This window comes from Sceloporus undulatus, chromosome 1 (genome assembly GCF_019175285.1).
Source record: "Sceloporus undulatus isolate JIND9_A2432 ecotype Alabama chromosome 1, SceUnd_v1.1, whole genome shotgun sequence".
Lineage (NCBI taxonomy): Eukaryota > Metazoa > Chordata > Lepidosauria > Squamata > Phrynosomatidae > Sceloporus > Sceloporus undulatus.
This window is the reverse complement of record NC_056522.1, coordinates 361,632,271-361,655,403: the sequence shown is the minus strand read 5'-3', so window position 1 is coordinate 361,655,403 and position 23,133 is coordinate 361,632,271. Positions and strand designations below refer to the sequence as shown.

The 23,133-nt window shown below is 40.3% G+C and overlaps 1 protein-coding gene across 5 annotated transcripts in view; it reads right to left on the bottom strand.

The window, feature by feature from the left end:
• Positions 1–23,133, bottom strand: part of PPP2R5C (protein phosphatase 2 regulatory subunit B'gamma) — a 102,908-nt gene that overhangs the window by 15,904 nt on the left and 63,871 nt on the right. For 4 of the 5 annotated variants that reach the window (XM_042466425.1, XM_042466427.1, XM_042466438.1 and 1 more), the window contains 6 exons: positions 11,687–11,886; positions 9,903–10,013; positions 8,482–8,574; positions 8,262–8,392; positions 4,200–4,259; positions 3,503–3,611 (listed from right to left, as the gene is read on the bottom strand). In XM_042466425.1, coding sequence (XP_042322359.1) covers positions 3,503–3,611; positions 4,200–4,259; positions 8,262–8,392; positions 8,482–8,574; positions 9,903–10,013; positions 11,687–11,886 — 704 coding nt within the window. The remainder of the gene's footprint in view (positions 1–3,502; positions 3,612–4,199; positions 4,260–8,261; positions 8,393–8,481; positions 8,575–9,902; positions 10,014–11,686; positions 11,887–23,133) is intronic. The other variant, XM_042466426.1, reaches the window with a different exon arrangement.

Here is a 23,133-nt window from a genome sequence, read left to right as displayed (position 1 = left end):
TGTAACCCATCCAGATATTACGTGATTGGACGGGCTATAAATAAATATTTATTATTATTATTATTATTATTATTATTATTATTATTATTATTATTATTACTGAGTATGTGTGAATAGCAGAAAAGAGAGAAAAGGGGAAAAGAAATTAGACTGCATCATCAATTACCCCCATGTTAAAAACGTTTCAAGCAGTTTTCAAGGGATCTCCAGAAAGTTCACACGTTTTTGTTTACATCTGCAAGGCTTGCTTGTTCTGGTTGTTTACTTCACATGTAAATATTGTTAGTTTTCAATAAAAAGTTTGCTGAAACATGTTGAATCACTATTATTATTTTTTTGTGGTGTAGGAACCTATCCCTATTCCTTCCATATTATTTCTGCCACTCGTACCAAATTTGAACCCATCTACTTTTGTTAACTGAGGCATACTTGTACCTGAAATTTTATATTCAGCTACAATATACAAATATGGCTCTCTATATGAAGGAGAAATTGAGATTACACACTGGCCAAAGCAGAGGGTTTTATCTTCTCTTTTAAATACTCGGCTGCCCTTTGAGGAACTGGCAAAGTTTTGTTTCTTTATTGGGGATGTGTTGAGTGCTTTGAAACCCTTCCCTATCTGTCCACAACACACTCACTACTATCCACTGCTGGAGCACCAATGGTGGACAAGCAATGGCATTAGAGCTTTCTATCAATGCAATAAAATGGTCTTTGGCAGTTGCCTTTTCTGCTTACTTTCCTACCAATTCAGGAGCTTAGGGCTGCTCCCTAAAACACTGATATAGCAGTTTAGCTCAATATAAAGTATTACATATGCTGTTTAAAATACTTGTTTATTTGCAGTTGTTGTTTCTGACATAGTGAGCCTGAGGCAAACCCATCATGAGGTTTTCTTGGTAAGATTTGTTCAGAGGAGGTTTGCCATTGCCTTCCCCTGAGGCTGAGAGCATATGACTCGGCCAAGCCCACCCAGTGGATTTCCATGGCTGAGCTAGGAATCTAACCCTGGTCTCCAGAGTCACAATCCAACACTCCAACTACTACTCCACATTGGCTCTCTGGTAGATGGCAGCTGTCCTTAGGAGGTTTCCAGTAGATTGTTTCAAATTGCCACTTATAGTTATAAGAGCTACTACCTAATTAAACTCTTTATTAATTAAGGAATACAAAGCAGCATGTTTGTAAACTCTGGGGTAAAGTTAAGGTTCACATTATCAGAAAGCAAAAGGGCACTTAGTGAGCAGTGCTTCAATTTAAACTGACTCATAAAGGACAAAAATTAGCCACACTGAACTCTGTGGGACACTTCTAATTGAATTGTTAGTCTTTTTTTTTCCTTGATAGAAAATTTCATCCGTCCCTTCCTGTAATAAATTATTGTCACTGCACAAATAAATTAATATTTCAACAAAGAGGTCTACTATATGTGCCAATTTAAATATGAGGCCATTATGTGAGATGGTCAAAAACACTTCTCTGTATTTGTTCACTATGAGATAGTCAACATTTATAAATGACTATTTGGCCCATGCCTATAACTCAAACATTGCTTGTGCTGGCATGCAGACAATAAATACATGTAGCATGGTTCAGTGTGCTGATACACAATATAAAAAGCATTATTCTCTCTGTTGATACTAACTGAGCTTTTTTGGAGTCACCCATAAAGGGGAGGTGATGTCACATTTAATGGGCTGTAATTCCTTGTCATAAAACAGCCTGTTTTTTTATATATGTTTTCTCAGGTCTACCACCATACATGATCATCCTTCTACAGATTTTACTTTCAGATAAGAGGAAATCTTCATTTTTAGTAATAGGTTCCTATCATGAATATCAAGTAAAATATATGTATGATGACAATCTGTTCCCACAAGCACTGAGGAAGGTTGGAGTTTTAATCTCAGCCCGCTAGAAAACATCTGACAGCTACCTAAAGGGAAACACAGGTCAGTATGGCATCAACTGGCAGCTGTCCATGGACCAAATTCAGTCTCCCAGCCTGCCAAATACAAGCTGCTATTGCTCTTATTGAGATGTTGATTTCTGCATTCCATTAGATCAGGAAGAACTCTGCAAGATTAGTCCAGGAAGCAAGAGGGTTTCAATTTCAATATAATTCTCTCTAAACCATCACAAATGTGTTAATACATGTGGGGGCATTTTTGCACAATCAAGCAACTTGAATGAAAGTTATTCAAAGTTTGCAGTTACAGCACACCTTATTGGAAATAACAGACAAATCAGAAAATGACACTACAAGATTCTAAACAGGGGAATTCAAAACTTCACATTTCCCCAAATAATGTCCAGCCCCAGCTATTGAGGCATGAGCAATCTTTCTTCCCTCTCTTCCTACAAATGTTTACTGGAAAGCATAAATAAAAGAGAGTGATGAAAGGCAGATGATAAAAAATGTAAGCTGAAACCAGAAAGGCTCTATCTACTGTGCCATTTATTTGAGCTTGGATTCATCAGGGAAAGGCAGCTGTATAGTTCCCATTGCAACAACAATAAACTACGAAGTTGCTCAAAGAAGAGTTGAGTTTGTCCAGATGGCTCTCAGTGTCTATGTAAGAGAGAACACACACCATCTTGCTGCCTAGTAAATGGAAAAATAATATGCCTGTTGGCTGTAGAATGAGTGAGGAGAAATTATCCAAGTAATTATAAAGCAGTATTTTCTGATAGATAGCTGAAAAATATACATACAAGAATTGAAAACACTTTATCCTGGATTCTCTATGTAACTGAAACTCATGACAACTTTAAAAGCTCTTCTCATTAAAAGCAAAAATGATATTAATGGACTCTTGGACAGATGGGGGCATCACATACGTATTATATTTTTGCACTTTCTGGTTTATTAAAAAAGCCGGGGTGGGGGGGTGGGGGGAAGGAATACCAAAATGTTTCGCCAAAAAGCTTAACTTTTTCCTAACAGATAGATGAGACAAATGCTTACTAGTGATCTTCACTGGTGGGCAGGCTGTTCCACCTGAGCACCCTCCAGATGTGTTAGACTACAAATCCCATTACTCACACACTGTATGGCATGTGGAGTGTGGCTGATGAAAACTATAGTCAAGTTTTGGAGGATGTTGGGCTGAGGAAAGCTAATTTTGGGGCTATGGATATAAAAAGCTGTTTTCTTGCCTCAGTCTCCTCCAATGTCTCATGAGAGAGTATTACAGAAGCACTAATGAAATTTATTCAGCTTTGCATGCAAGCAAAGTTTAAGCTTTAAAATACAAGAAAGCTATTACAGTAGTTTTGAATTGCATCTAAAAGCAACTAAAGCACAAGGAAATCAGAATCAGCATTAAGTTACCAATCTTAAAAAAAGTTACAGCCACTGCTAGACAAAGAACCTTGAAAATAAGGTTAAAAATTCTGTACCATCAGTGTAACTTTACCTTTTCCAATAAATATTGAGAAATTAGTTTTGTAACCTATCAATCAGCACTCTTAAAATGAAAATGTATTATTCCTTTACCTGTGGGTGGTAGACACTGAGTGATTTCACTTTGTGCAAAGGTAATAACACCTTGAGAAGGAAAATTTTGTGCTCTTCTTTTAATGGTAAGGCAAATCCATTAATTATGCTGCAGGGGGAAAAAGACTCAGAATTCAGAAAGCTGTAACATCTCTCTCTCTCTCTTTTTAAAAATGCTTATTCTGGTTTTCTTACGTGTTTTTAATTTCATTTTTTAAAAATAACAAAGTAGAACTACTCATTTAAGATTAAAATTAAGCACTACAGATACTCATATATTAAGTATACAAAAATTCTTTACCTCAACTTTCTTGTCATAAAATATGGTATTGCTCTGGCTAGTGATATTTTGCTATCTAAATCAGGGCTGGGGAAGGTGTAGATTACTTGCAGTCCATCAACATTTTGTGTACCCCCTGAGAATTGTATTCAAAACCACCACAAAATGCAACATCCCAGTACCTTAATACCCAAAATCACCCACAAATCAGCTGAAAATAAATATAGGAAGGTGACACGAGATGTTTCCATATGAACTGGGGATGATGGCCCCTGCCAATTTAGTTACCCATCCCTGCTGCAACTGATTACTCTTTGCAATTAGGACTAAGATAAGCTGTGCAGAATTTCACTCATGTCTTTTAATACAAGACCCATCTTCATTCCCTCTCTCTTCTTTGAAATGCAAGCAGCTTACCTTCCCAATATTTCCAGTAATTCTGCTATGCCATTATGATGTTCTGTTTCATAAATAAACCTGAGAAAATAAATTCATTATGCTAGGTGAGAAAAGTTACTTGTATCTATTTGATATGTTTGCTACATGTTGCATAAATGAACTGCTCAGATGTCATCTGTTTAAAAGCAGCATCAAGTATTATGACTGCTTTATACTTACTTAGCTGATATTTCTATCCTATTTCTATACCAACGACTGAACACAGCCAGACAAATCAATACACATCTTATGTATGAGCTTACAAAAAATTTACACTTTTGATTTACTAACAGTGCTTCAACACAAAAGTATAGAGTACATAAGCAGTAAGTGGAGAATACTTCTGTCATGGTATTATATCTGATTATTGCCCAACTTGCATTAATGCAAGTTAAAATATTGTAAATGTCCATTACATATCCCCCGCTACCTCAAATTTGAAGAATATGGCAGGAAAATACAAGTAGCATTAGATGTGGTAATCTCAGATTTACAGAAAGCTAAGATTTCTATAAACTACTTAGAAGATCAGCTGGATTTTAAAAATTTATCTGATCAGAATGGGATTAAAGTCAGAATGAAATTTACCAAAGAATTTAAGATGCAATCCTTACTAATTTAGCCTATTTCTTTAACATCTGGTTCTGACGGATCTTCAAAGCTACAGTACTATGGGAGGGATGGTTGTGAAAATCACCTGTGCCTTGGCATAGTTTTTCCAAGCCACCTTGAGCACAATGTGTTGGCCCTGAGGACCTCTCAAAACAAAGCAATAAAGAAATAAGCAGCTCTAAAGTGAACTACATTCTGGTAGGAAATAGGTGTCCACTTTCTCTTTTAGCAGGTATACATGTGCACACACATAGTGGGTTTCCAGGGTCACCTATTGTTGCTGCTCATAGGGGTGAAGGAGATGGCCCAGAAGGACTGGCCTTTGGCCATTCCGGCACTGATTGTGTCAGTGCCGCACCAACTACATGGCCTGATCCTAAAATGGGCCTTCTTTGCAGTACTGAATAGGCTGCTGGCAGGAGCGGATTAAATCTGCTTCTGAAAAGAGGCAGCCTCCATGTGGCTTCTGGCTGCTTTCAGGGTGTGCGTCATGTAAACACCATGCCCCCGAAGCAGCCAGAAGCTGCTTTATTTGGCCCATCTGTTTCAGGCCTTGCTCTTATGTAAAGAAATCTTGGATATTTCCCTACATTAGCACAGAACATCAAGCCCACTCACTTCATAGTCCATTATATCAACTGTCCCACATTGTAAAATCCTGGCCAATATTCAGGAAACTAACCAGTGGCCAAAAAGCCTTCAAAAGTAATTTTTACAACGTATTCAGCAGATGAAAACCAAACAAAGAACTAGCTGTGAAAGAATTCCAAAGCATAAGCAGCACTACAGAAAAGGATGCATTCTGTGTTCCCTGCAAAGAAAACATCAAAACCAAGCAGTAAAACCCACAGCATCATCTTTCATCAGTGAATGTGGGATTATCAAAAAAAGGCCTCATCTGTTCAATTGAAAGGGAGTGGGATGTAACACAATTAAAAGTGTGCTGAGGTCTGGCTTCTGGGACTTTAAATTGTACCCAATATCTTAAAACCAAGCCCAGAGAGAGGAGAAAATTACAATATGTTACTTGAAGTTCATCCTCTTTCAAAAGGCAGAATCTACACATGCTGAAGCTTCTCGCTCAACCTTGAGGGCAAGCTTATAAAACCCCACTTTATGAGGTCAACAACTGGAAGATCCCCAGAGTTCAATAGCTTGGGTTGAAGCAGTTAAAAGCTCTATGCACAGCAAGTCGTACTGGTTATCAGTGGAGATCATGTCTGAGTAGATATTTGTAGTACTGAAGTCCAGAATTGCTGTGTTCAGACTATATACAACCAGCTAGAAATGCATTCATTATACATGGTCAGTAAAATACAAATGTTGGGCCATGAACTTTTCTCAACTGACAAGGTGGGGTAAGATGGCAAAACTTCATTTTAAAGCTGACAGCACATTGTGATATTAGTTTACTTTGCTTCTGAGCTTTCAAAGGTTCTCCCCCCACCCCAAAAAACAACTATTATAATTACAGGGGGCAGAAATGCTTTGCTCAAAATAATATCTGAAACTTTCAGTAATACTCTACGGTGAGAAGAAATAAAGGTCATATTCAGAATGAAATAATAGAATTAGAGTCTTTTATCTCATAGTAGTACTCTGTCCCCAAATTGCTACTAATGCCCTGACAATGTGCATTCCAGTCTTAAAATCAAAGCTTTCTTGTGAGAAATGTATTACAATCTACATGCCATTGTTCTATGGATGGCCATTTCTTGAGGAGAAAAAATGTTAATCTAAAATATTGGTTTGGCTGTGTATAGCCAAAAGCTGCTGAATGTGGATAGATGGTGTTTACTTGCTATTTTCTGGCAATCTACATCTTCCTTAAATGCCTACTGATACAATTTGTACAGAGGTTAAGCTCCCTCTATAGCTGGTGCTATTGTCTTTTATGGATGAACTGGCAAAATGCTGCAGCACTTTTGGCATTATAATCTTAAAGGGGCACTACTCTATGGGAAAATCGTACCAAAAAAAAAAGATGTAGATAGGCAAGTTGAAAAAGCGGGCAATAATATCTTAGGTCAGCAGTGGAAAAAAAAAGCTCTTCCAGATGTTGCTGGACTACTCTTCCCATCATTTCTCACCAAATGCTATGCTATTAATCCAACAATATCTGGAGAACTATGTGTTTCCCCCTGTTGCTAAGCACTGTGGGGTAGAGTGGGAAGAATAAAACAAGGATATAGTTAAATATCTGTATGTGTCATGTTTAAATCATGCCCTGCTGCAAGTATGAAAACACAACGAAGTCATGCCTATATAACCCACTTTGAAAACCATACCATTACATGCTACATGCACAGATATAGGATGGGTGACACCTGGCTGAACGAAACGTGTGAAAGGGATCTGGGAGTCCAAGTAGACCATATATTGAACATGAGTCAACAGTGCGATGCGGCAGCTAACAAGGCCAATGCGATTTTAGGCCACACCAACAGAAGTACAGTGTCTAGATCAAGGGAAGTAATAGTGCCACTCTATTCTGCTCTCGTCAGGCCCCACCTGGAGTATTGCGTCCAGTTCTGGGCACCACAATTCAAAAAGGACATTGAGAAACTGGAGCGACTAAAATGATGAAAGGTCTGGAAACCATGCCCTATGAGGAATGACTTAGGGAGCTGGGGATGTTTAGCCTGGAGAAGAGCAGGTTAAGAGGTGATATGATAGCCCTGTTTAAATACTTGGGGAGCAAGCTTGTTTTCTGCTGCTCCAGAGAACAGGACCCGAAGCAATGGATGAAAGCTACAGGAAAAGAGATTCCACCTCGACATTAGGAGGAACTTCCTGATAGTAAGGGCTGTTTGACAGTGGAACAAACTCCCTCGGAGTGTAGCGGAGTCTCCTTCCTTAGAGGTCTTTAAGCAGAGGCTGGATGGCCATCTGTCAGGGATGCTTTGATCGAGATTTCCTGCATGGCAGAGAGTTTGACTGGATGGCCCTTGTGGTCTCTTCCAACTCTATGATTCTATGATCTACTGTTCACAGGAAAGGTAATCCAACCATTTCATTAATCCACATACCAGAATGTTGTCAAATGGATTGTGAGAAACTACTACAACTAAATAGAATGGAACATAAACTAAGGATAATCAAGGGCCTTGGGTCTACCTTTTAGAAATGTAAAACACATTAATTAATTAATTAATTAATCTTACCGGTTTCCCAGCACAGGATGTAACAATATTACAGAAAAAGATCTAAAATTGGGAAAAAGCCCTAATTTACTTTTAACATGCTACTTTTCATCTAGTTTGTTTTATCACAGGGCTTTAATTAAAAAGATGTAAAAGTAATCATATACCCTATTTGCAGTCTTAACAAAACCCTGCCAACAACACTTCAGTTTTGTACCACAGACGTTGCAATATTGCTAAAATACTTTATCCAGTTCATACACATCAATGGAGAATAAAGACATACCTATAAAATATATTGTTAATTTGCTTCCTGATGTATGCTCTTAGGCCTAAGAATTTCCCATATATTCTGTGCAGAGTAGTCTTAAGAAAATCTCTTTCACGAGGATCTTCACTGTCAAAGAGCTCTAAAAGCTGCAAGAGATGCACATTTACTTGTTTAATCCATTTCAGATTATTTTGGATTTAAACTTTGAAGATATATTCATTTTTTTTAACCTCACCTGCAATACAAACTTCTGATCAATATATTTCTTAGCTATATTAGGTTGGAAATCTGGAGATTCTAAAAACCTTAAGAAAAATTCATATACAAGCTGAAAAAGATCCACAAAAAATAAAAATTAGTTTTACAACAAATATGCAACCTGAATTTTGAAAGAGTGTTACAAACTACTCAGTTTTAAACATCCCTCAAATTAAAAGATCACACCAGGATGATGTATACCACAATACCCTTCAGGCTGTCTTATGTTAGGGATTGGTTGTCTCTCCACCACTGGGACTGGTACCATGTTTGTACCCACTGGTTAGAAATGTTTCTTTCTTTCCTAGAAACCTGTTTGTAGATTGGGACTGGTCCACAGACCATTTGAGTAGCACTAGTGTATAGCATTAATTACTATGCTTATTTATTCCTCTAAAGTAACTAATAGCCCTTAGGGAATAATCCCTATGGTATGTGGCTATTCAACCACCCATCCCCATAGAATACAGTGGTCTAGCGTAACAAAAAGCCTCTCTAGCTCTGCGTACACTGTCATTTTCTGCCCAGCAATAATCTCATTGAAAGAGAAATCATGGAACAGCAAGGTAGACTACTATAGCCACCTGTCCTCTCCTAGCCTTCAGAGCTCTATAAAAGATGTGTGGGAATCAGAGGGGTGGGAGGGGGACAAGCTAGGTATGTGTTTGTGTATATGGGGGAAAAGGGGGAAGTAGGGACCTTTGGCAGTATCCATACCGCTGGCTCTGTCCATGCTTACTGCTACCACTCAATCTCTGAACCACTGTCACACCAAAAATGTTGGCCACTTCTGCATTTTTCTGAAACTGATCACCAAGAACATCGCCTGCTCAAGTTCCAATGGTAACATGGGTGTTTTTCAGGTCCCAATAATTTTAACTGGGCCTGAGCAGGAAATGCTCAAAGTTCCAAATACAGCCAGACTACATTTTCAACAAGTTGTAAATTATTGCCTGATACACACATCATCATCTTCTCTCTTAATTGTGGGTGAGAGATCAGGAACATGATGTAAACAGCTTCTCCCCAGAATTTTCCCTGTAAATCTTAACTGTGACTAATATAAATGTCAATATTTTATCAGAACTACTGCATGGAATGCAAATTAGGTTTTTCTTCGTCTTCGTTTAAACAGAATTTGATTTTCAAGATATGTTAGGGGAATCTTGCTTATATTAACCACTGTTAAGATTAGTACCGATATATCTCTTCAGTGTGCCTAAGATTTAAAGGGAAAATTCACTAAATGTGTGCCACCCATTAGATACAGTGTATTGCAGACCAGCAACAACAAACTGGTCTACAGTTTATCTAATGGATAGATATCCCTTTAGTCACTATTTGTTTGATCACTGTTTGTTTAGTTGAAATGCAGAAATGATTATTTTCCTGTGGTACCTGTAAGTGAGGCCAGGCAGCTTCTAAGGTTGGTTCATCCTCCTCCGGGTCAAACTCTGCTCCCGTTGGGTTGGATGATGGTGGTAGTGTGCGGAACATGTTAACTGCAAACTAAAATCATTTTTTTCTAAGTGCTAGCATATGTAAACCTTTATGTTACAATATTTCTGTACAAAAAATTACAGACGTACAAAGCAAATGGAAACACAGAGATAAGTTTTATTTTAATATTAGACAACATTTTCTTTTAAGAACATCTTTCTCCAAATTTGTTCACCCCTCTACCCCAAACTCTATAATATTTTCTTTACAATAAACATGTCTCAATGTGCTAATAAATAAAAAAGGGAGCTTTACTCATTAGGATATATTACCATAAATGAGAAGGAAAGACAAGACTAAAAGTTCTCAGGAAACCACCACCTGTTATGTTTTTTTTTCTTTCCAATGCCTTTCTAACTATTCTATTATGGCTATTAAGACAGTCACTACTTTAGAACAGAACATGGAACAAAGAAGTTGGTGTAATGTAACAGTAACACAAAACTATGAGTATGCAAAGGGATCTGGTAGCACTAAGATCCATTTGCATACTGATTTTTCAGACTAACACATCTATGTCACTCAACAAAACTATGAGTTTAAAGTCCTTAATTTTAATCTCAGTGGAGACATAAATTAAACGGGTATCATAAACTATGCTGGTCTTTCTCAGTACTCATCTGCCAATAAGGAAACAACACAAATCAATTTTATTTTTTTATTTCCTTCAGTTTTATATATACACTGCCTTTCTCCCAAGATAAAACACAAACTGTACAGGAGTGTAAGAATTAGTAAAATTTGGAATGAAGTATCACCACTGAGCCCTCTTTTTCATTCAAATTATAGTGAGATAGTAGACATCCTAAAGCAAATTCTGGATTAGATGTGATTGAACAAGATGAAGACTGATCTACGCAAGGGGCTGTTGACCAAATTTTTTTTTATTTGCCTGGGTTAAACATGGTGGACTTCTTGCTTACAGATCAGATTTGCAATTTAGAAATGTTCTTGGATCCAATATGTTCTATGGTGAAAGTGTATGTGACTGTTTTTTATTAACTTTGATCTGTATTCTAGCTTTGACCTTCCCAGACAAAAGGGATCTAGTCACAGTAATAAAATAGTGGGCTTTGCCTCTTCTGATATCGAAGGAAGATCGTAGTGAGATCTACAGGAAGCTGACTTTGAAAAGAGTTCACAAACTAACTGTTTGGTGGCTAATGCTGTTTTGGAATGTGGAAGATCTTGAAAAGAGCTCAGAAACTGTAACAGATTCACAATGAGGCTACCAGAGTGTTATCCAACATAAAATTTTATGTTGCACTGATTTTAAATACTTTTTCAGAGTATTTTTTTTAACCTTGAAGGTTTTAAGCAATTTGAGAAAACATCTCAAGAATCATCTGCCTATATCCTGTATGAGCCTTTGAATTATTTTCAGTGACTCTTTGGCAGTGTGAAGTGTGGTAGGTGAGCATGTGAAATGGGATAGGATGGTATGGATGGATGGTCCACTGAGGTTCCAACTTCCCCTTTTTTGATAGTTTTATGGTTGTGCTTTTATATATTGTCTTTTGGTCGTGTTACAATTATTTATTACATATTAAGTAAAAAAGAAGTGCAAAATAAATGTTTTAGACAAAATGCAGAATTCAGCTTCCACTGAGAAGAGTTTACTGAAAAGAAAAAAAGGGGAAAAATAGAGAAAATGTAAGAATATTTTCATTTTAAAAACTTACCATATGTACTACTTCTGGGTAAATTGGTTCTGTAATCACATTGCGATTATGTGTGATGTACTCTACCATTTCACTTAAAGCTGCACGTTTTACTTCCTTCCACTTCAGGTCACTTAGTGGATCAGAAACAAAGTCGAAAAGGACACAGCATTGTCGCAACTTCTGAATGAAGAGCTTTTCTTGTTCTGCAGGGGGAACATCTGAAAAGAGTAAAAATACAGTTATACAGATGAAGAAGTTTTGAAGGCTTATTTTCTCCCATATGAACCTGGCTTATCTTGAGCTCTTCTGGGAAGGCCTTTGTCCCTGCCTCACCATCCTCATAGGTAAATCTAGCGGGAAAGAGCCTTCTCAATGGCTGCTCCCAGGCTCTGGAACTCTCTTTCCCAAGAGGTTGGATTGGCACCCTTCTTGCTATCTTTTTGCAGGCAGGTAAAGACTTTTTTGTATCAATAAGCCATGGAAGTCTGAATGTTCAAAGAGAAAGTTCCTTACACAATGTGCTGGATTTTCTATTTGCTGCTTTCCTTTTAATGGTTTATGTTTTTAACTGGTTTTATTGAAAATTTAATTGTATTTTTAATTTTTATACAGTGTGAATTTTTAGCTATACAGTGGGCCCTTGGTATACGTGGGGGATCCGTTCCAGACCCCCCCTGCATATGCCAAATTCCGCGTATGCTCAAGTCCCAATGCGTGCCACCATTGGGGACAAAAAACCCCTCCTCCCCTACCCTCCTTTCCATCCCTCCCCCTCCACCTCCCTACTTACCTTATCCGTCGCCTCCTCCGCTGCCGCGGAAGAAGGGTCGGGTGCAAGCCTCGTCCTCCTCGCCCCTGCTGCTCTTAAAGGGCCAAGGGCAGCTTGGAAGCCAAGAGGCCTCCCAGGCTGTCCCCGGCTCTTCTTCTGCAGCGGGGAGGAGGAGGAGGTTGAGGCCTAGCTTCATTCACCTCCTCACCCTCGCTGCTCTTAAAGGGCCAGAGGCAGCCTGAGAGGCCTCTTGGACCCAAGCTGTCCCTAGGGCAGTGAGAAGGGCGAGGATGAAGCCAGGCCTCACCCTCCTCCTCCCCGCCGCCGCGCTAAAGGGCTGGGGCAGCCTGAGAGGCCTCTTGGCTCTCAAGCTGCCTCTGGCCCTTTAAGGGCAGCGAGGAGAAGGTGTATGAAGCCAGGCCTTATCCTCCTCCTCCCCACCGCCATGCTAAAGGGCCAGGAGCAGCTTGGGAAGCCTCTTGGCCCCAAGATGTCCCTGGCCCTTTAAGGGCAGCGGGGGTGAGGAGGACGAGGCTTGCCCTCATCTTCCTCGCCCACGCCGCCGCGGAAGGGCCGGGGGCAGCACAAGCAGCACCCGACCCTTCTTCCACGGCGGAGGCACGGCGCTGGAACAGGTAAGTAGGGAGGGGAAGGGGAGGGTAGTTAGTTAGTTAGAGAGGGAGGGAGGGAAATTATCTCCAATGGCGGCGTGCGTGCATGTGCGCCGCCATTGGGGAGAATTTCCCCGGATTTGCCATGCGCGTATGCTTAAATCCGCGCATGGCAAATCCGCATATAAGGAGGGTCCACTGTACTTGACTGTTGTAAGCTGCCTTGAGTTCCAAACTGGTAAAAAGGTGGGATGATGACGGTGCTGATGATGGTCATAATAGTAGAAATGATGATGATGATGATTTTGTGCCAATGTAGTAAAATAATCTTGCATTGAACAACCTTTATTATTGCTCTCAACTAGATTTCCTTCTTTGAAAGTACTTATTTTTCCAGTTGTTGAAGTACAGAGCATCATCTATTCCATGTACCCTCATGTGTCTGGGAAAGATTCCTGTATTTCTAGGTTCAGGATACACATAAATCATTTGTGCACACACGCAAGATTTGTTCTATTAGTAGTCAGAATAAGTCAGCCATTTCAGTGGCAGAGTTGGAGACAGATAAAGGTATAGGTGCCACAGAGCTTACCCTGTGCTGCCTAAGCTAACCAACTGCCTTGTAAGGTGCCCAGATAAAGGCGGGATAGAAAATAAGTAAACAAATAAAGGACAATGTAGCATGCTGTTCCATCACTAAGTGTTGAAATAAGACTCACCTATCACTATGTTTGGGATTTGTACACTAAAAAAGGGTTGGGATGGAACACTGTATTTTCTCTCAGTTCCATCAGTGAAACAGCTTGAGCCAGTGTGACATATGTTTAAACGCAGTCATGTTACAACAGAGGGGCTTCAATGATCAATGCCACTTTAGATTACAGACAGCTAAACAGTATCTTTAAACACACTTCTTCCTAAAGAGCTTATTATAGACTAAAATGTAATTTATTAAAAAAAATGCCTTTAAAAATGAAGGGGTCATTTTAAAAAATAGTACCACTTGACCAAGTCTGAAATTGCACAATTCACTCTGTTACTTTGGGATTCAACTCAAGCAGTGGTTTCCTGCATAAGCGTGGGTGGTGATGGGTCCAAATTTTGCATCAATAGTAACTGGTTTCAAAATTACTTGTCTCTAAGGCTTAATAAACTTCTACAGTCCAGTCTTTTCCTTGATACAGGCTTATAGGAAGGATAGGAGAACTGTAACCTCACCTGACACATTGATAAATTTACAACTGGCAGTATATCACTGGTTATAATCAAAAGCACTGATACTGTTATACGAGAATTCTGTATCTAAGCTTCTATAACACAACTGGAGAAATAGTTTTGTACAGGGTGGTTTCCCCAGTGTTATAATTGTCTAACTATTCTTCTCTTAGTCTGTGTTTCAATTCATTGAAAACTTTCTTTCAAAAACCTACTCAAAACCTGGCTTTTAAAAAGTTTGTGCTCTTGAAAACTGTTAACATTTTCCTGCCCTAAAGTCTTGTGATGAGATGATCTAAAATGGTGAGTAGAACATATAATGATATTTAAATAACATAACCTTTACCATAAAATACAGATATGCTCGCAACCCCTGTTAATACATTGTTCTGAAAATTTGTTCTATTTTATTATTGGTGTTAACTGTTATTAACCATTAGCAGTGTTGTGTAATGCCTGAAGGGCAAGATATGCAGAGCCAGTGTGGTGTAGGGGTTTGAATATTAGACTATGAGTCTGGGTGATCTTGGGCAAGTCACACTGTTTCCTTCAGGAAGGAAAATACAACCCTTCTCTGAAAAAAATCTTGCCAAGAAAATCCTGTGATAGCCTTAGGGTTGCTGTAAGTACAGGGGTACCCCGGGTTACGAATTTAATTCGTTCCGCCGCCGCGTTCGTAACCCGAAAAGCTTTCACAAGCCGAAAACCCATAGGCGCTAATGGGGAAAAGCTGCGATTTGGTGCGAAAAAGCGCCGAAAAGCACCAAAATTTCTTTCGTAACCCGAAATAACCTTCGTAACCCGGAACAGTTTTTTTCAATTGATTTTTTTCGTAACCCGGAAATTTCGTAAGGCGGCGCATTCGTATCCCGGGGTACCACTGTAATAAACAACTTGAAGGCACCAACAATATATAGCTGAGGGTCCCTTCAAACATAAATCAACTAGCGGTTATCCCTTGAGCTACCTTAATTTCACCAGCCAGGTTTACCTATAATAATAATAAAAGGTGTGTTATTATATCTAAGAGATATAGTTCTAAGGCAACAGAAGACAGATATCTGAAGCATTTCATGCCGACTATGGGGATCTATGTGGTATGTGTATGAGAGCAATTTTGTTTTCAAACCAAATGATCATTATTTTACAATTTTCTGTATGTTTTAACCTCATGTACCAGCCTCATTCTTTAAGTAGCAGAATCCCTTTGCCACCACACTAATTTTATTACTGAAGATATATGGCTGTGAGACAAGAGTCTGAAAAAGGCCACCTCAAACAATGATTTTGGTATGTGTACAAACAGGAACTGTCTGGTTGGAGCAGTGAGGTGTGTGCAAATTGGTACAGAATCATAGATGGAAGCAGTCTCATGGGCCACTGAGTCAAGCCTCCTGGTCAATGCAGGATCTCCAGTTAAAGCATCTCTAGCAGGCTGTTGTTATTATTTGCCTTCAAGTTGTTTCCAACTTTATGGCAATCTAAACGTAAACCTACCACAGGTTTTTCGTGGCAAGATTTGTTCAGAGGTTTCTCTTTGACTTCCTCTGTGGACAGAATGTGACTTACCCAATATAGCTGTACAGAATCATAGAATCACAGAATTGGAAGGGCTAGAGCAAGTGACAGAGGTGTGTGTGTGCTTTCCTTTGTGTCGTGTGACATTGAGATGAGAGTGGAATTCTGTCTGGCATAAACAGGGGACATTTCTGCTCAGAACATGTGCGGACTGCTCAATATGCTTGGGGGTGTGTGAGCCACAGGAAGGGTTATAGTTTATGGGTTGTAGAAGCCACAGCTTTATGCCGATTCAGCAGCTGCAAACTGTCCAACTTTGACAGATCCTTATCTTGAAGGGTTTGGTGTGTCAAATTAATGGCTATTTCACCCTGTGTGAAACCAGACGGTTTCACTAGTATTTAATAAGTCTTTTAGTAGTTGCTATAGCTAAACAATCAGATGCATAGACTCAAGGATGTACCAATAAATCCTGATCAATCTTTCTCCCACTAAAGCTCTTTGAGATATGAACTGCCTTCTAGAGGAGACTATAGCCCACCTAGGCCTACACTGTTTTTCAAAGAGTGACAAACAGAACATGATAGTAGTGTGTGCTCCTTAGACTCTAGCATTGTTATTTCAGAAGTGTAATTCATTCTGAATATAGAAGACATTCCACTTAACCATCATAGCTAATAACTACTGATATAAACATTATGGAAATGTTTATTTTATTTGAGGAACAGGGATTGAAGCAATTTCTGCCAACTTCTCTCTCCTCTTGTAGATCCCTATGTATCCCAAAAATATGACCTAGAAGATTGGGAAACCCTTCAGAGAAGCCTAGGAGGCAGTGCTGGAGACTGCAGTGAAAAGGGTGAATGTGCAGAAGTCACCATCCCTCTTTCAGTATATTGAATAAAAGCACTCCTAATGGTGTGGTGGAAACACTAGAACTTGCCTGATGTCCATGAATTCACAATTTAAAATGCCACCCAAACCAACAGCCATCACCTAAAGATGGCAATGCATGCACTGGTAACCTCAAAGTGGGATTTTTGCAGTGCTCTCTAAATTGGGCTACTTCTATACTAAATTCATAAACTTCAGTTAGTTCAAAACACAGAGGAGAGACTGGTTACTGAAACATTGAGGAGTGATCATGTCATATCAATCTTAAAATCACTCCACTGGCTGCCAATTAGTTTCTGGGCAAGGTACAAAGTGCTGGCTATTTACCTTTAAAGCCCTACATGGTTGGGTCCAGGTTACCTACAGGATCATCTTCTCTTGTATAATTTGCTCCATACACTCAGGTCCTCTGGGGGACATTTACTCTGGTCAGTCAGGACTAGGTTGGCAATTGTCAAGCAGAGGACGTTTTCTTCAGTCACCCCTAGAATGTGGAACACTTTGCCAGAAGAGACTTGACATCTGAATATGCTGTCCAAGACCAGTCTCTTCTGACAGGCCTATTTCGATGATTTTTAAATTTTAAATGTGGATAGTTTTAATATGTATGGGTCTTGTTTGTTCTTTTAAATTGATGTTTTTAACTGATGTTGTTTCCCATCTCGATCCATGATGAGAGGCAGGTAAGAAAAGATGATGATGATGTTTCATAATCCAATTACATGCTATGTGGACTATTTCCTCTTGCTTTTCCTGAAAGAACCATCTATCAAATTTTATTAGAAACCCACAGGCCTCAAAAATACAGCTCATCTCAGGATAGGCCATGTATATGTGAGTGCAAACAAAGAGACATGTGCACACAGACTTAAACCTCTCAATGTATATTAAGTAACATTCTACTGAGATACATTACGAAAATGAATCGCAATACCAAGCCTGTACCATAACTGCATAAGGAAAGAGACTTTCTGCTACAATAGTGCAATGTGCTTAACATCATACTTAGTTTTTTTTCCCAGTGAGGAGTGAGGAAGAGAATTAAGAAACAGGCTTCATATAGAGTAGGCTCTGATTTGAAACGAGAAAGAAATCTGAAGAGAAAATCCGCAAAGTTACAAAAGTCTCCCCAAACTGTTGCAGCACATTTCAGACTCTTAAAAAAGAACTAAGCTACTTTCCACCATTATTTTCAGAAAACACTACAGTTATTTGAATTTATATCCTAATTTATACTCAGGACAGGTAGCAGTACACTAATGGAATGTATTAAAAGCATATCAGAAGACTTCCACAATTGTTTGTTTATGACATCTTCCAATTACAGGCTTTGTAAGCTGAAGTAAAAAGGGTTTTAAGCAGAAGAATAAACGGATAAGAAATGTTTTTTGTGGGTTTTTTTGAGCTATGTGGCCATGTTCTCGAAGTGTTTATTCCTGACGTTTCGCCAGCAACTGTGGCTGGCATCTTCAGAGAAAGATCTTTTTCTCTGAAGATGCCAGCAAAACGTCAGGAAGAAATTCTTCAAGAACATGGCCACACAGCCTGAAAAACCCACAAAAAATTATGGATGCCAGCCATGAAAGCCTCCGACTTCACACTGATAAGAAATGAATTAGAAGATATCCCTTACAGTCTACCCTTCAACTCTGCTAGTCTCTGGAGAAATGTTTTGAACATTTAAAAAGGAGAGGTCGGTGCTTTGCGAAAGTAAAGCAATAAGGCTCTCTGCACTGACACCTCTGCATTTAAGCATGCTTAATGTTACTGAAGTTTGTCAAGAATTTTGGTTATTCTGGTTTGTTCCATAAAATGTGCAACAAATTATCTGTGTGATCAATTAGCAAAATAAATTATTGATCAACTAAAAATGACAAGGTAATTAAAAGATTTTATACAGAATAGGAAACTATAGCTTTTTATTTTGCCTCTCATTAATTCTATGCCACATCTTCAAAATAAATGAAATAAATTTTATACAGAAGTATAGGATGGCATTGGCAAATGCTCTCTGAAGAAATGTGCCAAGAAAATCCTGTGATAGGTTTGCCTTAGGGTTGTCAGACACACAAAAAAATCAACTTGGAGGCACATAACAACAATGGCCAAATAAGCACACACCGTAAAATGAAATTCAATTACAGCTTTCATCAGTGTTACTAGGAAACCAGTGATAGCAAAGAACTTGGTAACCACAAAGAACGTGCTAAATGACTTCTATTTATGAAGAGAACATCATTCTTATGACAACTGGCAGGCTGAGAACCTTACTTTAGCCCATTTTGAGACCTAAACAAAGACACACTAGCAACATACTCATAGAGTCAAATTACTTTAAGAGTTTAAATTTGAGTGTTTAAATTTCTTTGACGTTTCAGCTGATAGGTTTAGGCATCATTTTCAAATTATATCCTATAACAGATTTGTCTTAACTAAATCCAGTTAAAAATCACCTGCAGCATAAAGAATTTACAGTCCGTCCTCGCCTTACGCGGGGGGATCTGTTCCAGATCCCTCCGCGTAAGGCAAATTCCGCCTATGCTCGAGCCCCACTGGAAACAATGGGGCTCGCGCGCCCATTCAGTTGAATGGGATGTGCCGCCCCTTCCGCCCCGCGCGCGCCCCGTGGCTTGAGCGCGTATGCTCAAGGCTGCGTATGGCGTGGGCGCACTGTAGTTTAGAAGTCTGGAGAGTGTGATGACAAGCCATTTCTATAGATTATGATGATAAAACAAGGCAAATTCAGAGAGAAAGTATGGAGAAAAAAAGTTAGAAGTGATTCAGGTATTAATTTTAGGCTATCACAAATCATCTTTTACTATAATGTTTGTAGTGGATAAATGTTTAAAAAAATATGTTTGTCCTTAGAAAATCAGAACACACAAGAGCATATAGTGCCTCTTTATGTAACAACTGCTGTCTGGTTTAACATGAATTACAAACACTATTCCACAAATCACCCTTCTCTTCAACTACAATGACTGTCTGAAGGGTTAAACTGCATAAAGGAAATTACTAATCCTTGCTATGTGATATTGAGCCTACAGAAGATGAAATACAAATTGTTTAAAGTACCTAAGAGGTTTCCTAGGATGAAAGAGAAAGGTACAGTGGGCCCTTGATATCCACTGTGAGGGGGCATGGCCTGGGGCTTCTGGACCTAAAAGGGCTCCACCCACCCCCCTTATCCCTGAGAAGAGCAGGCAGGAATCTCCCTGAGAGCCAGCAAGGACGCCAAGCAAACACCTCTTCTGTCCCTCCTTCCACCTGGGCAAGAGTAGCAGCAGGCAGCAGCTGAGTGAGGGGGAGTGGCTTGGAGCTCAAACTGTATTGTGGCGATAGTCTAACAACTTTGTCTGAGACTTGGATGCTTCTTTGATTAAGGGACGAGCGTTTATGGCTGGATATGAGCTGGGAGCAAGGACTGAAGTTGTGCAGGGGAAAGGAAGGTACGGCGATAACAGAGCGAAAGTCTGTTACAACGGAAGGCAGGATAGATATTTGAAAGCTATCCCGCCTTCAGTTCACTCTGTTCCCCAAAATGGTTTGGAGAGCCTACCAACCATGCCACAAGACCTTGCCTTGCTCCTTTGTAATGCCAGGTCGGTCAAAAATAAGACTCATATCATCTACGACCTTCTCTTAGAAGAAGAGGCCGACCTGGCTTGTTTTACCGAGACCTGGTTGGGAGAGGACAGTACAATAACTTGGGCACAGGCCCTTCCAGCTGGGTACTCGGTCATTGAGCAGGTAAGGGGAAGTGGGCGAGGGGGTGGAGTGGCTCTGGTTCATAAAAACAACCTTATCTTGACCAGGATACCTGTCCAGAAAACGGTCCACTTCAAGTGTATGTACCTAAGCCTGAAGACCAAGGATAGTTTGGGGATTCTGTTAGTATACCGTCCATCCCGTTGTCTAACAGACTCCCTAACCGAGCTGACACAGCTGGTCTCAGAGTTGCTGCTGGAGTCGCCCAGACTTCTTATTCTGGGCGACTTCAACATCCCACTCAAGACCAGTTGGTCAGCAGGCCCTCTCATTGCGCGGGTCATACACTCAATGCCGTCTTTAGTATGGAACAGGAATATCCATGGGTGGAGGTAATAAAAACCTCCCCATTGTCATGGACAGATCATTTCCTGATCAAGGCTGAACTCAGAACCACTATCTATCCTATCAGGGATGGAGGAACCATTAGAACGGTTCGCCCTCGAAGGCTAATGGAACCAATTGGATTCCAGAAAGCCTTGGAGGGTTCATTGGTTGGTAATGCTGGTGATCCTGTCGAAGCTTTGGTTAATACCTTGGAATAACGATCTTACCAAGGCTATCGACACGATTGCTCCCAAGTGTCCTTGCCAGCCCACTTCAAACCACTGACCATGGTATACAGATGAATTCAGAAAGATGAAGTGGGTTGGACAATGACTAGAGCACGTCTGGCGAAAAACTCAACTCTTATCTGACAAGACTCGTCATAGGAATTTCCTTCATTCCTATAGAGAGGCAATAAGTGCAGCGCAGAGAGCTTTCTCCTCTGCACGTATTGCGTCTGCAGAGTCCAGACCAACCGAGCTGTTTAGGGTGGTGAGGGAACTGAAACAGGTTCCACCTGTGCAGAAACCTTTACTTAACCCGACAATGGCCTGCTGTGATGCATTTAACAACTACTTTGTAGATAAAATCTCTCAGATAAGAGCCGACTTATAACAGAATCAACTGATGAGGTGTCCTAGAAGGGGTCACACTCGACTGTGTTCGCAGTCTGGGGGTGCTCCTAGATTCGTCGCTTCACATGACAAATCAGGTGAATGCGACGGTCAGGAGCACCTGTTATCAACTTTGGCTAATACGCCAGCTGCGCCCTTTCCTGGAAGTCAGGGACCTTGAGACTGTAGTACATGCGCTGGTAACCTCACGCCTTGATTTCTGCAATGCACTCTACATGGGGCTACCCTCGTGCTTGGTCCGGAAACTTCAATTAGTTCAGAACATGGCAGCCAAATTGGTCTCCGGTGCATCCAGAAGAGACCATATACAGTGGTACCTCGGGATACGAAATACCCGGGTTACGAATTTTTCGGGATACGAAAAAATCCCATAGGAAATCATTGTTCCGGGTTATGAATGTTTTTTCGGGATACGAAGAAAATTTTTGGTGCTTTTTTCGGCTTTTTCGCACGAAACGCGGCTTTTCCCCATTAGCGCCTATGGCAATTCGGCTTACGAAGGCTTTTCGGGTTACGAAAGCGGCCGCGGAACGAATTAATTTCGTAACCCGAGGCACCACTGTAACACCAATCTTAAGATTTGCACTGGCCGCCCATTATTATCTGGGTCCAGTACAAGGTGTTGGTTATCACCTTTAAAGCCCAAAATAGCTTGGGTCCAACCTATCTTCAGGACCGCCTCCTTCCATATAATCCTCTCCACACACTTAGATCCTCAGGGAAAAATCTGTTATAGCCTTGTAAAACAAGGCTGTCTACGACCTCCCAGAGGATCTTTTCAGCTGTAGCTCCCAGATTGTGGAATGGCCTGCCGGAAGAGATCCGTCATATTCCCACTCTGAACAGCTTTAAAAGAGCTATAAAGACAGATCTCTTCCGGCAGGCCTTTCCTGAATAGTTCTCCAGCTATCAAAAGGAAAATCTAATTGATGACCTCTGACTTCACCACAGTTATTGTATTGTTTTCTTAAGTATGTTTTAAGTTTTAAATTCTACATTGTTTAATTGTATTTTAAGGGGGGGGGGTTTGAGGGTTCGGACTGTATATTTTTAATCTTGTAAGCTGCCTCGATTGTATTTTGTAGAAAGGCAGGATATAAATAAATTTTATTATATTATTATTAATCCCCTGCCATTGCAGGAACAGACAATCAAAGCACTGAGAGATGGCCATCCAGCCTCTGTTTAAAGACCTCTAAGGAAGGAGACTCCACCACACTCCGAGGGAGTGTGTTCCACTGTCAAACAGCCCTTACTATCAGGAAGTTCCTCCTAATGTTGGGGTGGAATCTCTTTTCCTGTAGCTTGCATCCATTGTTCCTGGTTCTAGTCTCTGGAGCAGCAGAAAACAAGCTTCATCTTCAATGTGACAGCCTTTCAAATACTTAAACAGGGCTATCATACAGCCCTTAACAGTCTCTTCTCTAGGCTAAACATACATAGCACCCGAAGTCTCTCCTAATAAGGCATGGTTTCCAGACCCTTCACCATTTTGCTTGCCCTCTCTCTGGACATGCCTCAACTTGTCAACATCCTTCATGAATTGTGGTGCCCAGAACTGGGCAGTTTTCGAGGTGAGACCTGACCAAGGCAGAATAGTGTAGCACTATTACTTCCCTTGATGTAGACCATGGGTCGGCAACCTCCGGCCCGCGGGCCGCATCCGGCCCGCGGAGGCTTTTCGGCCGGCCCGCGGCATCAGCCGCCGCCGCCGCCGCCGAAACCGGC